This window comes from Chaetodon trifascialis, chromosome 12 (assembly GCF_039877785.1).
Source record: "Chaetodon trifascialis isolate fChaTrf1 chromosome 12, fChaTrf1.hap1, whole genome shotgun sequence".
Lineage (NCBI taxonomy): Eukaryota > Metazoa > Chordata > Actinopteri > Chaetodontiformes > Chaetodontidae > Chaetodon > Chaetodon trifascialis.
This window is the reverse complement of record NC_092067.1, coordinates 14,596,551-14,612,900: the sequence shown is the minus strand read 5'-3', so window position 1 is coordinate 14,612,900 and position 16,350 is coordinate 14,596,551. Positions and strand designations below refer to the sequence as shown.

At 42.1% G+C, this 16,350-nt stretch overlaps 1 protein-coding gene across 4 annotated transcripts in view; it reads right to left on the bottom strand.

The window, feature by feature from the left end:
• The window catches only part of LOC139340570 (electrogenic aspartate/glutamate antiporter SLC25A12, mitochondrial-like), a 34,408-nt gene that overhangs the window by 16,071 nt on the left and 1,987 nt on the right, over window positions 1–16,350 (bottom strand). For 3 of the 4 annotated variants that reach the window (XM_070976473.1, XM_070976475.1, XM_070976474.1), the window contains exons 3-13: window positions 15,121–15,263; window positions 13,153–13,268; window positions 12,244–12,383; window positions 8,921–9,067; window positions 8,020–8,158; window positions 6,523–6,616; window positions 5,334–5,418; window positions 4,037–4,118; window positions 2,803–2,961; window positions 1,784–1,836; window positions 1,487–1,567 (exon numbers count right to left, since the gene is read on the bottom strand). In XM_070976473.1, coding sequence (XP_070832574.1) covers window positions 1,487–1,567; window positions 1,784–1,836; window positions 2,803–2,961; window positions 4,037–4,118; window positions 5,334–5,418; window positions 6,523–6,616; window positions 8,020–8,158; window positions 8,921–9,067; window positions 12,244–12,383; window positions 13,153–13,268; window positions 15,121–15,263 — 1,239 coding nt within the window. The remainder of the gene's footprint in view (window positions 1–1,486; window positions 1,568–1,783; window positions 1,837–2,802; window positions 2,962–4,036; window positions 4,119–5,333; window positions 5,419–6,522; window positions 6,617–8,019; window positions 8,159–8,920; window positions 9,068–12,243; window positions 12,384–13,152; window positions 13,269–15,120; window positions 15,264–16,350) is intronic. The other variant, XM_070976477.1, reaches the window with a different exon arrangement.

The following is a 16,350-nucleotide window of genomic DNA, read 5'->3' as shown; positions in this document are numbered from 1 at the left end:
CTGATGGGAGCGATAATCTAGAAAACCGTCAGATTAACCAGACTTTTAACTTCCATAAAATGACACAAGGAGTCGTCTGATTCACAGAAAGTATGACTCTCGCGGGCCCACAGGCCGCGGACGGGGCGTATCCACAGCGGTTAACATTGTGTACTGGAAACATCCTTGTTGTCCTGTGTTGAGACCTGCTTTGTGACCACGCCTCGGGTATGGACCGCGTTGTCAAACTCAATCACGCAGAGCTAGACCCTGCTTCATCCAGGACCCTCCAGGGCCTCTTCCTACAATTACACCCTGACAGGGGTCACGACCCCGCAGACCCCGCTCCTCTGCGAGCAACCTGCGGGCTCTGCTGCATAGCCCGCCTGTTTCACTTCAACACAGGAATTACATCTTTAATCTGGGGTTCAACTCAAAACATGTTATAGTATTTAATTTTTTTTTTTAAATTCCAGTTTAGAGGTAACTCTTGTATTCGGGGAGTCCACCTACTGCAGGACACCAAAAGATGAGCTGACATGAGAAGCTGAAAACTTACTATTTTTTAAATGAGAAGCATATGCTTTTAATAAATTACCACAATTAATCAGAATTCCCCATAATTAACAAAAAAAAAGTTTAAAACGCATCTTTGGCTGAAAAACAGAAGTTCAGTTTTTCAGTGAGAACTTTGTGAAGTTCCATCATGAACAAATATACTAAACTTTTACTCTTTGTTTTATGTGTGTAGCGGTGGAATGTAATTAAGTACATCTTGTTAAGTACAAATATGAGGCCATAAAGTACTTCCCATTCATGCTGATGTTACAGCTTTTACATACAAAGTAAAACTACCCAATGATACATGAAACAGCAAAATGCTATATACACATTAATGCATCTGTAATAATCCAATGTAATAGTGCAGCACTCGCAGGGAGTATTTTTCTGCATTATGACAGTTGTTATTCATCATACTTTAAGTACATTTTGCTACTTAGTACTTTAACTTTAAGTGACATTTGCCATGCAGGCCATTTTCTTGTAATATTATCATTAATATTTTTATATTGCAGTATATAGTCATTAGATTTTGTCTGCTAACATGCAGCTATGTAGCCCTGTAGGTAACGTTTATATCATATGAAACATCCAAAGGGCAGTGTGAGTGTGTGTGTGTGTGTGTGTGTGTGTGTTTTGATTTCTCTTTTGCTTATTGATGAACTAAAATATTCATCCATCCATCTAAGTGAACAAGCTGGATTTTTACTTAAAGCTCACATATTTTGGCACATATGTGTTTTAATAAACCAGCTCATGATAAACTAATAGGGTCTATTGAGCATTTAAACACAACAGTATATTAGTAAAAGACATCATTTCTAACACATGCCCACATTAATTACCTTAAATCATGTATATTTTGCACCATCTTTCAGGTGCTCCTTTACTTGGTTTTGGGTTCATCTACACATTGAATTTAAAAGATCTCTAAAGTGATGCTTACACATCCACCAGCGAGAATCTCTGCAGGCAGAGGGATGGTATCATCTTGTGTGGTGAACTTGTCTCTGACAAAATCATTCACCTAAAAAAAAAAGGGAAGAGGAAGACATGAAGGAAAAAGGCAGATGAGACACAATCCCAATCTCGATGGCAGGGCATTAATGTTAACTTGTGGTTGCAGTCACATCTTGATTGCGAAGAGTGCGTTTCTTCCGCGCTCCATGCATGTTTTTCATTCACAGTGAATCATTCAGAGCAACTTTTTGAACACTCTGAGCTACACAGTGGAATGACTTGCCGTGAGTTTGATAGCTTTCTCCGGGGCAACGCCAATGAGCTGCGGGAGGAGACCTGCAAAATATTATTCATAGATACCATTAGAATACCTGACACAGAGATAGACAAAGTCTGGCTTGAAATGAATGCACATTTTTTATCTCTGCTGAATGAATACATCCACTGACAGCTAGAACAATGTAAGCTGCAGGGTTCTTGTGCGCGTAAAACAAACCCATAAATATTTACAGATGTGGCTGATATATCTGCTGCGCCAAAACACAAAGGTCCCATTGAAACTGAACAAAAGTCCTAAAATATGACACTGCTGGTGCGTATGGGATCAGCATTGTTCGGCCTGATCCCACTGATGGTGGGGAACAGAGAGAGCTGTGTGGTCATGGACAAGATCGTGGGGGAGGAGGGGGGAGTCTGGGTGCTACGGTGGCGATAACCGCCATACTGTTTCACCGCCTGTCCTTCATCAAGCCAGATAAACTTCTGAAGGAGCTGCTGAGTGACTGCTGCTGGTACGCGGCCACAAAACAGCCGAGCGTGTCTGTCTCAGAGTCAATCACCCTCTTATCATGTGCGAGAGAGGAGGAAGGAAGGAAGGTAGGAAGGAAGGCAGAGGAGAGCAGATCAGAGCAACAAGGAGCTGCAGTGGAGGAGCTAGCAGTAGATGGCAGTCTTGACTTCCTACATATGAACAGCCTGAGGGTAGAAGTGTTGTATATCACAAGCCTTCAGCACCATTATCACCATCGGCGCAGGGGCAGATCAGACACTGCTACTACATGAATTCTGCTGGTCATTTTCCTCGGGGAGCTCTCTCCCAGGTACTGAGGTAATGAAAACGCGACCCCTGGGTGTTGCTTTACTCACGGGGAGGGCAAAGGTGTCTGGTATCAATTAGCAAACCATGCTGCTGGTATTAGCACTCTGACAAACCCTAATGCTTTCCCATCACATGGTTTGTTTGTGGGCTCGCGCACAGATTTCAGGTCCTCTCCACGTGCTGTAAAATATGTGAAGGGTTACCTCTGTAGAAGCCGAAGAAGCCCTCGTAACGGAGCACTTTCTTCGCGCAGTCGAAGCTGTTTTTGTACATCAGCTCTCCTACAAAGGAGCCGGTGGAGCGCTGGTTCTGCATGCGTGTCTTCACCAGGTCGATGGGGTACACAGCCGTGGCACCGGTGGCTACAAAACACACACATTTATCACTGCTTTTTTTTAATTATGTAAAGTTTATAAGCTTGTATGTTATTTCAAGTCCAAACCTAAAGACAATCAGTTCATTATCACATATGATGAAGGAAATCAACAAATCCTCACGTGAGAAGCTGAAACTGGTGAAAGTTTTGCCTTTTTACTTCAATCAAAGTTATTTTTTTAACGAATTCACTCATTTTCTATTGATCAGCTAATCGATTAACTGATTGTTTCAGCTCCAGAATAGAATTTTTGAGCTCTTGGTGCATACGAGGCCGAGTGCCTTACACATTTGAGTTGTGCAATAAGAATGATGCAGACATGTTTCGGGGGTTGTTTAATGATCACTGAGGAATAAACTGTGTTTGTGTAAAAACTATATAAAAAAAAAAACAACTGTCATTAAGCTCAAAGTAGGAAGTCTGATGAACTGGGGAGGCAACGCTGCAGCAAGCTGCGCTAAACTTCTGCTCTCAGCTTTACTTCCCGTGTCTTGTCTGACATCAAAGGCTACTGTAATGACTCTTCTCTGGAACATGCAAACAGCTCGGCCAGCACCGCGGCCGGGTGAGAAACAGCTCATTATCGCCACAAAGACATGGCGGTTTCACCAAGACCCTCGTGAAATACATCTCTCTTGGACTCCTGCCTGAATTGGTCTTTGCGTGTTTGTGGAGAGCACACGCACTCACTCACACACACACACACACACACACACACACACACACACACACACACACACACACACACACACACAGGGTCCCAGTGTGTTCCTATCTGCGGGGCAGTTATGTCAGACGTTCCTTGTATCAGTTCCTTCCAGTGTAATTAGACAGGAGATTCCAGAGAGTGCGGTTCCGGAAGATTTGTGTCATTCCAAAGCTCCGACTCCCAACGACAGCCTGGAGCCACCGGTGGCACGGCAGCACAATGCCGGAGCCTCACATCACAACCCCTCTCCCTGCAGCACAATGGCCGGCCCCGGGGCCTCAGCGTGCCAGTCTGGCCGGCTAAGGTTACCCCTCAGGCGGGCCGGGGGCTCCGCTGCAGACATGTCACTCACCTCCAGCGATTGAGCCCAGAGAAAACCTGTAGGCAGACTCTGCAGCCTGGAGCCAGATGGGCCGAGACGATTCGTGAACGTGCTGTGTGGAAGAAAAAGACACCGGCGGTCAAATAATCTGGAGAAAGACATGAAGGGGGGTCAGAACACTAACCATGAATCGGCTATTAAACTATAGCGAACCAGATACATTGAGGAAAGGAAAATGCTACTCAACGGCAGAGGAAGGCGATGGAATGTGGACATGTCATATAACGTCTGATTCATCATCAGTCGGTATTAAATGTCACAGACAGACCAGCTCTGGATAAATGACTGTGTGAACCTATTGCTTGAGTTTTCCTCACATGCTACACGTGGGAGGCTTAAAGCTAAAGGTCTTCTTTTATTTTCAGTATAATTTCTCTCTTATCTACTTGATCTCTGGATTGGTGTTTGATGTTGAAAGCGGAGCCCCTTTTGTTTTCACTGTGGTGCAGTGGAACAGATTAGCCCCACAAGTCTTTTCCATGTACAGATAAGTATCTACATGAATATTACACAGTCCGTGTGAGACTCTGCTAAAGCGTGTGTGTGTGTGCAGGTTGAGGCGAGTAACTTCTCCAGACCAGATGAGAAGGGAGCGGGGCAGATCAGTCTTTTCCTCTTCCCAGATGCTTCCAGCGAGGGGGTTGCATGCTAACAAGATCGAGGTCTTGATCAAAGGGTTTAAACAATTAGCCTACTTCCACTAAAGGGCAGGCCTGAGAATTGCAGCATCCCCCCCAAAGGAATCAAATTCCAGACCTCTGAGCACGAGTCCCAGGAGCATGAGTGGCCTGAAAGCTCTGACCACAGCCTGATATAGAGCCATGTTATCCGGTGGAGGCAGGAACTATTTTGTTCTCCCGCATCCACCTTGACTCCCACTCCCCTCCCACCATTAGCAGACTCTGCTAAAGGCTCCTAAAACTCCTCAAGCCTCACACTGATAAAAGCCTCTTATTAGCTTCTCAGATGTGTGATTGTAGCTGACGTGTATGTGCAGCTATACTGAATAAAATGGGGAGAGCCTTTCATGGAGAGGAGCAACGCAACAATCCATTCCTCCTCTATAACTATAATTGGTGTACTTTTATCTGGGAGTTTAAGTAATGCACTTCACAAGGGAGGAAAAACATGGGCACTCTCCTAATTCAGTGACTGTACATTCTCCCTTTTTCACTCCTTTCTCAGACGGAAGCAGAGGGAGAAGAGGAAAAGGCTTTGATAAAAGGCAGGAGGATGTAAGGTGTATTAGAGGAGTCAATCAGGCTACCTGTCTGTGGGCCTCTGCTTGGTGGTATGGCATGGCTCCTTCCTCCAGAGGGGCTATCCTCTCGATGTCTGCATGGTTCAGCCGCCTTAACACACAACAGCAGGGGAGTGGGGGAGTCAGGCCAGGAAAAAGCAGAGAGCTCGGCATCTACTGCTAGCAGCAGCCAGTGATGTAAGATTTTCCACAGACCTTTTACTGGCATATAACTTGAAGTTACTGCAACTTTAATTTAAGATTATATAAACAGCAGACAAACAAAGGTGGATGAGTGCCCGTGGCCCAGCAAATAAATGAAAGTGTTTTGTTACGAAATGTTTGAGACACAAATATTCCCCACTGGAAGCCATGTTTTATGTTTGTCTTGTAAATCAGCCAGTGGAGCCACTGTTGTTAAACTGAGTGAGCAATAACTTTATCTTTATAGCCAATAAACAGACCTGTAACAGATTTATTCCATTCATGGTGGAATAAAAAATAACACGGTTTTGTATAAATGTTTTGAATGCACTTGGTGGATTTGAGGAGCAGCAGCAGAACCTACCTGGATGACTGAGTGGACAAAAGTAGAAGAGCAAACTTTCATTTCTTTAATTAAAGTGCAGGTTGACTTTGCTTCATTTCCGCCACTTTCTACACATTCATTTCTCTTTCGTCATTTTGTCTCGTCTGTTTATAAGCTGTCAAACTGTTTTAGGCCACGTGCATGCATCATTTTGTCAGTATGAACTTAGCTATAAGTCAGACCTCTCATTTTGTCAGTTTAACAAAGTATTAAGGTGCCAGGAACCCAAAACACAGGAAAAATTACAAGGGCGCCTGTAAAAACGTCACTCAAATTATTATTATAGAGTTATAGGTTACAAAAAATATTGTTTAACTATTTATGCACATAAATACAACAGAAAAATGTGGGAAATAAAACTATAAAAGAGTCTATTCACATCTTATTGCCTGTAAATAAATGAAAATATTATTTATTCCCATTTTTAAAACTTCCTTTCAAATGTTTTATGGTGTACAGACATAACTGAGACACTGCATGAACGCCCCACATCAGCACATTCCACTGGCTGTCTCAGCTTCTCACACATGAATAAAGCTATGTTACTGCACATAAAACATGTTCAGTGCATTCTCAGAGGCTCAGATGGACTCCAGAGGGTTCAAACAGAGGAATTCACACTCTTACCCGGAGTGAGAGTGGAGACCAACGAGCTGGTACAGGATGTCAATCTCCATCGGGGTGATTTGACCAAACTTATTTGCAGCATGAACAAACTCCTCTGCAATGAAGAGGAGAAATGAAACAATGCAAACAGGACCTCAGTCAATGGAAGCTACATTAAAGTCAAACAGGAAGCTGAGGGGAATCCACACCAGGTATTTTCTAAAGCAGCCTTGTATCAAATAGTATTTGCAAATACTGTTGCTTTATTGTTTTATATTATATATATATTATAATTATTATTATTATTATTGTTATTTATTGGGAATGCTTGGTGCTAAATGCGATATACGGAGAAAAGACTTTAAACCATTAAATCAATTCTGCCCAGGAGTACACTAACTGAGCATGCAATCTCTCAGCAGCGCCCTGCATCACTCTTTTATATGTGCTTTATATTCACTTCTTTACTGTTGCCTGCTGAGATGCTCCATTACCATCAGGTGGTCTCTCTCAAAGGAAACCTAATGGTAGTTGTTGAAGAAGGGAAAAGAGTTTGTTATTCACTTCCCCCACAAAGAACTTCCTGTCGGGTCCAACCATTGCAACCTTCTCTTACAAGCCTGCTTCTCTGATCTCGAGCACTGGGATGACGCAGAGTACCAGTCAAAGTTTGGACACACCTTCTCATTCAAACCTGTGAATTAACACATATAGAATTGTGCAGTGAGCAAAAAAAGTGTGAAATAAAGCTAAATATGTTCTATTTTTTTAGATTCTTCCCATTAGCCAGTTTTTGCTTTCCCTTCACTCTGTGGTCCAACTCATCCCAAACCATCTCTGTTGGCGTCAGGTTGGGTGACTGTGGAGACCAGGTCTGTCCCTTGAACTCTGTGAAGCATTTATGTGGCCTCTAACCTGAGGTGCTGTTAACTGGCTGGTAACTGTAATGAACTTTTCCTCTGCAGCAGACGTAACTCTTGGTCTTCCTTTCCTGTGGCGCTTCTCATGAGAGCTAGTTTCATGTTTTTAAAAAAACAAAGAAAAATCATTGGATGAGAAGGTGCATCCAAACTTTGGACTAGTGCTTTTCTGTGACTGATAGCAGATCTGTAAGCGTTTGCTTTACACTTAAAACTCACCCACCTGATATGTTTTGACACGTGTCAAAAGAATTATTTGCAAATACTATTAGCCCAAAGTCTTTTCTAGAAGGAGGGAAACCATGGAGAGAAAGGAGAGGAAGAGGCTACAGTTTGTATCTCGATGGGAAACACAATTGGGAGCAGATGTGATTGACAGGACAGGTATCAGTTACACAGGTCTACATGTGGGAGGTGATCTGACAACCAGGTTAAAAATGATCATTTACCTGAGCAACTTAGTGCTACAGTTAAGTTCCCTGTGTGTTCACTCACACCGGTCTGTCAAGAAAGTTGAAACATGATCGCACAGCTACATTTCACATATGAAACGCACACATGACTCATTTCGGTGACGCCAGGCTCTTCTCAGGTGTACCTTTGGTAATGAGTGTGTCTCTGTGCGTGCCGGCGAGGGTGCTGTAAATCTTGCGCACCAGCTCCATGTTGTTGAGAAGGGCGTTGAAGGCATTGAAGTAGGAGAAGCTCACCATGTGGGAGGTGCTGCCTCCTGCAGCCTGGAGAAAGATCCAAAGTCTGTCATTGCTTCTGCAGAGGAAGGCTTCAGATCAATCTTATTACATTCTCTCAAATCCTCCTTGCTCTGTTGAATGACTGCAGTGCTTGAAAATAGAAATCATTCGCATGGATGTCAACTGTAGACTCACTGATCGAACCTTTTACTGTCTCATTTTCAACCTGCAATAGCTGATTTCTTTGGCCACCAGGGGGCAGCAGCAAGCAGGTATAAACACATAATTGACATATTCTCACCTTTAAAGTTAATATGTAAACTTGTTGGCAAACAGCTGCTTATTTATACAGCTAGCAGTTATAGAGAACATCAGTGTTTGTAGCCACCTGATGAATATAAGGCCAGTATTCACGCTCTTTTAGCTCTGTTTTTGGTCTCTACCAGCTCCTGAGGAAAATACTTTGCTCTTTAACTGCTAAATGCTCCAATAAGTTCACCAGTTAACATAGTCTGTCTGGTGTTTGGTGCGGAGCAGGTAGCATACAGTGGCTTTTTAGAGCTTTTTCACTGAAAACAGCTGCCTGCTGCAACCAAAAACGACCCTGCGAGCAGTGAAAGTGAACCAAAACAATGATTTTGTGCCTGGACCGCCAAACAATGGAGTGAAACTTGTTTCGAAGCTCCATAAAGCTGAGGGGAGCTGCACATTCAGGTGGTGATTCTCTGTAGGTGCGACATTTTGAGCATAAACCTTTTGATTGTAGCCAATTTCAATGTTCAGTGTTGAACTTTTTCTTAAACTCACAGAAACCAGGTTCTCCTCTACAAATGGAGTCAGCATGTGGTGTCTGATGGTGGCCATGATGTCGCTGAAGTCCAAGGCAGTGATTGTGCCACTTTTGCTCTTGTCTTTTTGTGCGAACGCCTGGCGGGCATGCTCCAACTGCAGCTCCTGCAGTAACACACGCAGGGAGAGGAGGTCAAGCTGTTAGCTGACAAAAGATGCAAAGAATGTGTTCCTGTGATGAGGAGCATCGCATTACAAGGGAGCACAGAAACAGAACTTTGCAGGATGAAAGTATAATAATGTCAGTGTTGGACAGATGTGAAAGGCAGATGTGACAGTGTCAGACACTGGCTTTTGTAATCACCGCTGTCTCTCTGGAGACTAATGGAAACCATGTCCTGAGAAGTCTGATCCCGGCGCTGAGCCGAGCGGACGGCGAGACGGCCAGCAGGTGTGTCCACAGGAAGGTGATTCAATATGACAACCATGCAATCAGATGGGGGTGCAGGGGGGGGCTGACCCCGGGTCAATGTCTGCTGTCAAAGCTCATCACATATAACCAGAGGATCACAGAGCAACGTCACTGCAATTTTCAGCTGTAACTTCATCTTTACACTCTGGTTCTGATAACCTAATCAGTGGATTGTTGCTGAAGATTAATTGGCACAATGTTGGATGATTATATTGTTGAAAACTCGTGATGATACGATGCAAACATTAGACTTTTCAAGCAGACAAAAGCTCGACCTTGTCTGCACTCACTGAAGTCCAGCCAAATACTGCAACAACCACAAGGTGGCAGAGCCAAGACTCAAATCTAAAACCAAATCTACACACTGACCTGTGCTTTTCTGTATGTGAAGTCGTACTCAGTTAGAGGAAATAAAACATGCTTGGACCTGACAGAAAAACAAGGCAATAATAATGATAGATGTAAATGAAATCCCGCACACACAAGAGTCTTTGGTGGAACGGTGGGAAGCCCTCGTCTAGTATGATAGACCACAAAGTGCTCTGAGGGATCCCACACTGCAGCCCAGCCTGTCTAACTCTCGGACCACCCAGCTTCTGCCTTAGACCACAGCCCTCGACTCCAAACCAGGTTCCTCCCTGACCGTACTGCTGCTGCGTAACAGCACACAGACTTTAACAGCACAGAGGTCTCAGTGAGGTTCAGGCGGCGACCAATAAAGCAAAACAACAACGTGAAGTGTCTTAATGGCGCACTGGGCTACCGCAAACCACGAGGACAGCTGAAGAGATGAAACACTAAAAGATGCAACTCCACACCGCAACCCCATTATCTTAAGAGATCATTTATGGCATGTGGTTCACGTTACGTCATTGTCATTTGCCCCTCAGCGGGATAAAAATCCCTCGCCACAGGATGAAGATGATCATTACGAATGGTTTCACATTTATTGATGCACACTTTCTAAGATGTTGGAGGAGAAAAAAAGCTGAAAAAACATTCTGTGTGCTGTTTTGTAGCATATAATGTTGCATTTACATAAAAAAATGATTATCTGTAGCTCTTATGAGCTGAAGGGCAATAAATTTACACTGCGCTGTACGATCATGACAAGACAAAGCAATTAAAAGTGAGACTATGCAACGTTTAAATGCAGACAAAGCACAGTCTTTCTCATTCAAATGAAATGTTAGATTAATGAGAAAGCATTTAAAACAAATCTTCACTTGCATTCGTGGTTTGGCTGCTATGGTCTACTTTTCCTCACTTGGTCGGGTGCAACCAGTGGTGGGAAATCGTGGGTGAAAGTCACATCTGTGCCACCAAGCAAGCGTTACAGGCAGTGGGTTCGTGACATCCGGTCTCGACTGGGGTTTGTTTTCATTTCGTTTCTTGTTTCAGTTCCAGGTTTTGCTCTAATACAAGTTGCGGAAAGCAGCATTAAAGGAGAAGTCCAGCATTTTGGTAAATACACTTATTCGTTTTCTTGCCCAGAGTTAAATAAGAAAATCAATACGACTCTGACCATTATGTTAATGATAATAAAGGTGGAGCTGGAGCCCGTTAGCTTAGCATAGCACAAAGACTTCTACAGGGCATTATGTGTGACTATTTTTTGTGCGGTGACTTTCTGGATTCGTGTGGTTCCACCAGGCAACCAGCAGAGACTCCAGGAAGTCACTGCACCTGTCCAAGAAATAATCTGTCATATAAACCCCACAAATTGTTGTTTTTACTCTTTTTATACCAATTAAACAAAAGAAATAGGCCTGCAACTAATGATTATTTGTGTGTTCAGTTAATCTGTTCATTGTTTTCTCAGTTAATCATTTGCTCTATTTAATGTCAGAATATATTTTAAAATGTTTATCACTGTTACCTACAGCATGAGGTGACATCGTCAAATGTCTGACCAAAATATCCAAAAACAATCAATTCAATTTCAAGCCAAATTGAGTCAGTTTCTTTTGGACTCAAGAGAATTTGGGGATTTTTGATTTTTTTTTTTTTTTTTTTTTTTTACAAAAAAATGACTGAAACTATTAATTATCCAATCAGCCTCTGATGAATATACACTAATTTGCTAGTTACAACTTCGATTCCAAAGAAAGCTTAATGCTGTGTAAAATGTAAATAAAAACAGAACGCCCTCATTTGCAGGCAAACTGCGTTCACCAACAAGTTTCACAAAATGTTCCTTAGTCCATATAGTAATCTCCATCCTCGCTTGTGAGTGACTGAGCCTTTCCAGGATGCCCCTTTCATACCCAATCATGATATTATCACCTGTCACCAATGAACCTGTTTACCTGTGGAATGTTCCAAACAGGTGTTTTTGGAGCATTCCACATCTGTCCCAGTTTTCCCACTTTAACTGCTCCTGTCCCAACTTGTTTGAAACATGTTGCTGCATCGAATTCAGATTAAACATATATTTACAATAATCAGTGAAGCTGATGGGGTAAAATATGAAATATATTGTCTTCGTGCAGTTTTCAGTTGAGTATATGTCAAAAAGAATTAGAAATTAAAATTACACATGATCTATTTCATTTATGTTTTACACAATGTCTCAACTTTTGGAAACAGTGCTGTTATTTATGAGCTTTAAAGGTGCTGGTGGGCAATTTTTTTTTTTTTCGTTACCTGCAGCAGAGCCAGGTTAGCCATTCCCCTGTTTGTCATCTTCATGCTAAGCTAACCAGCTGCTGGTGGAAGCTTTATATTTAGGGTACAGACATGAGAGTGGTATCAGTCTCCTCATCTGACTCTCAGCAGCAAAGCGAATACGTACATTTCCCAATTTCTTTCTTTTACTGTACATATCAGACTGCTTGTCTGTGTTTATCATGCAGCTCACTGTTTCTACCTGCAGAAACTGGGTGAACTCTGTGTAGCTGAGGTTCTTGTTTCTTTCATGGCCGAAGTGTAGCCTGATGAACTCACAGTCCCAGTTGAAGGGAATGTGGTGATGAACTGTGGTCTGGCTGAAGATGTCGCGTACATTCTCTGAAAGAGTGAGACACGAGTGAGCAGTAACAAGAGACAGAGGGAAAAACATGCAAGATGCAATTCGAACATCCATCTCACACCCTCATTCCATTTGTAGTGAACCTCGTTAAAGTAGAGGAAAGAGTCCATTTGGACGGTGAAGCAGAATAGGCTGTTTGACAGTCCCACTCCTTTTACATTTTAAGGGTTTTGAGTCCATCCAGGAAATTTTCAGTATAAGCACCACTCTCAATTTCAGTCGCCTTTATGGAGGCCCATTGCACAGAGAGCGCATAGCAGCAGCTTCTTTGTAAGGCTCTGCATCTCTTGGTTTCTGACAGGCTGGATTCATTTCCCCTCTTGTCAGACGGAGCTGGTTATAATGTGATCTTCCACACAGCCCGCTTGCTGTGCTGCCTTGAGATGAGACTTTAAGAATACAAGCTGCCAGCATATGCAATGCATAAAAAAGACATGGCTACTGCTTTATTGACTGCACATGCTTTAGCAAGAATACTACTTGCGACAATGTTTAAGGTTACACTCAAACGCACCACTTTCTATCAGAGTCGTTTTCTGTGACTTATCCATTAAAACTAGCACAAACAGCACCTTAAATACCTGTCATTACCTGCAGGAAGTCAACAGCTTTAGTCACACAGAGTTAATCTAATATTACGGTGTTTAAACTACATTGCATGTACACAACATGATGCTTAGTCTCCTGTAGGTGAGCATGACGTACACTCCCACACCAGCATGCTGATATTAACCACCATGTACATACCAAACGAGATGTTCCCTGTGCCAGTCTTGTCAAACAACTGAAAGGCAACTATGAACAGGGCATCTGGGGCACATAGTACTGATTCAAAGGCCAGAAACTCCTGGAAAGAGATCAGTCTGTTTGGACAAGAAAGAAAGAGTGCTATCTGAACAAAGGAGGTATGTATCTTCGACAAAGGCTACAGTGCATCACAGCCTATCCTGGAAAAATAAAACACATTAAACACAGAGAAGCACACTGACTGACTGAAGGACAGAAAGAAAATGCAGTAATGTGGCACTAAACCTATTTTCCAGCTAAGCTTCAACATTTTTTCTTGAAACAGCATTTGACAAAACAGTTTTCATCAACAACAAGGTCCATTTAGTAGCTGCTTTCCGAGCTTTCACTCATATCACATGATCTTCATCAGCAAATGGAGTCTGCCCAGCTGTCATAGAAATAGTAGACGTTCAAATTTCCATTTTTTTCTGAGCACTTAAAGGACTTCCTTCCATGTTGTCTGAAAAGCTGAGCTGCAAAGTGCGTTCTATTATATTATATATTTTCTAACCTCTTTACATGTACTATTATTAATAATAAATTAGAATGAAATTTGAAGCTCAACTTTTAAGCGAGTGTCGACAAGAAGTTGTTAATATGCTCTGAATAAAAATATGGCAATTTGAATATCTAAGGGCCTATCTAAGCTATTTTTTTTTCAATCTTCAGCTGTTCATGAGACATAGTGGACGTCTACCTGCTGCTCTAAGCTCTAACTAAAGATGAATATACATGCAGCTGAAATCAGATACTGCAGACATGTTCTGGCTAACCATACTGGATTTGGGGACTATTAACCTGTTAACTCTGCAAACATCATTCTGATAAATCAATAACAATCTTTTTGGTAGGGTTAGGGTTTTCATCAGTTTCACAACACATGCACTGCATTAAGAAAAATAATGCAAATAAAGACAACACAACCAAATACAGAAACAAACAACCAAATACATGAAACACAAATAAATCAAGAAAACACAACAAAACACAATGAAATATAGAAAATACAACTAAATAAAGAAAAGACAACCATATACAGAAAACTAATCAAATACAGAAAACATAACAAAATCAAGAAAATACAATAAAGAAAACACAAGCAAATGAAGAAAGGCTGCAAGTAGCACATACAACAATTGAAACTGTTTCCAGGGGACGCCTAAAGTGATGAACACAGCTGGGACACGCTTGTTGTTGCCATGGTTTGAGACTCATGACGTCGAAGTCAGCTATCCATAAGTCCATATCCATAAGGCCTCAGGGCCACCGTACATAAAAACTACATTTAGCTGGTTCTAAATGGATGGAAGTAAAGGGGGGAAATTAGATTTTACATTCTGACCAAGTCACCAATTTATTATTGCAGTAAATGTACAGAAATGTATGAAACAAAATCAGGAATATATCATCAGAACTGTAATGACATAAAGCAAGCACATGTAACACAACATAATCGTCACGTAACGGCTCAGAAGGCACTGTTGTGCACTTCTGTCAGTTCAGACTGACACGGTTGTTGTCTTGTGTAATAATGCCCATTCATGTCATGTAGTATTGTGTTGACAGCATGTAATCTGCAAATTCATGTTTCAATTGGGTCTTACATTGCTCTCAGGACAACACATTCTGCAAAGTAATATATACTTTCATGTACATTTAAAAGTGAACAACTGCTGAAAAATGAATGACAGTCAGCGTGCAAAGAAATACCAAGAGGCTCTTTATTCTGGACTAAAAAAACTATTAATGATGTCGTAAAAGAGCTGACACTAGGAATTAGAGCTTGGAAATTCAAAATTAGGTCTACAAAACAGTTAAGGAAGAACAGACAAAGAGGAATCACCATTAGTGCACATGGATTAACATATCACAACATCAACCGAGGACTTCCACAGCAACGTTGCTTACTTCACTGCCTGCACTCACCCATCCTTAGTGGTGTCAGCCACTCCAGCTATCAGCTCCACCGTTTTGGGATTATGCTGAGGCTGTGTATGCAAACCCAGGTAACTCTGCACAAAGTCCCTGGGGGTCATGTAATGCTCTCCATCGTCCACCACGCTGGCATACTGCAGAGGAGACGCAGACAGAGCTGTAAACAATGCGGATGTTCAATGTCTCATAACGTGTGGATCCAGATTAGGAATCGGTAGGATAGAATTCCCATTGTGTGCATAGAAAGAAAATGAGTGCTGAATGCAACGAGACAAAAACAACCAATACTAAATCAACACGTCTGTTTTTTCTGCAGCTTTCTTGATTGGTGTCTCTTTTCTTTGTGAAAACAAGGTCTTTGTGTGCAGTTTTCTATAGCAGCACATATGGTTTGCAGTTTACTGGCCCTACACAGTAATTTACATTTATACAATGCTTTGCTGAATCCCATCATGACAAAAAGTATTGAAAAGCATCAGGCCCTTTCAAATCATTGCATTTCTTTGACTTCATGTAACACAGAGATCTCCTCGCTCTAGATACAACCACATCTGTCTCATGGAGAGACGAGGAAGATACACGATAACGTTTAAAAAGAAACATATCAGATACAAATTGGTCCAGTACGGATGGTGCATGCTGTCCCATGCACTTGAACAAATATATCCTACAATGTACTGCATATAAAAACTATGTTCATGGGTAGTGTTTCGTGATAGGCGAAGGGCGTGTAACTGCTCTAACCTTTGTTTAAGTGCTGCTCAGAGCCAGGCTCTCGTTTCAGGAACACCCTGTTCACACTCCGACACTTACACAATCACATCTGGAAGTTGCCCAGCAGTCTGTTGGCCACTGAGCAGCTCCACTGGAGCATTTTAGGGTTCAGGGTCTTGCTGGAAGTGCACCTGTGGCATGAACAAGTGCTGCTCTTTCCAATCACAAGCCCATTTCTCTGACCTTTAGGCCACTACTAAAAAAACTCATGCCATATGTCATTTTATGTTGATATAGCTTGTGGATGTGGTATGAAAATTCATTTTAGTTTTAAGATGCTTGTGGTAAACTGACCCCGGCCGTTTTTGGTTCAGACTGAAGAAGAGCAATATACACCTCTATTTGTGGCCTTATTTTTCTTGGGTATTTGAAAGATTGTTTGTCAAATGAACTCTAATGAGTTTTCTATTCACAAAATTCGGTCCTGGCCTGAAAGTGCGATTTAAT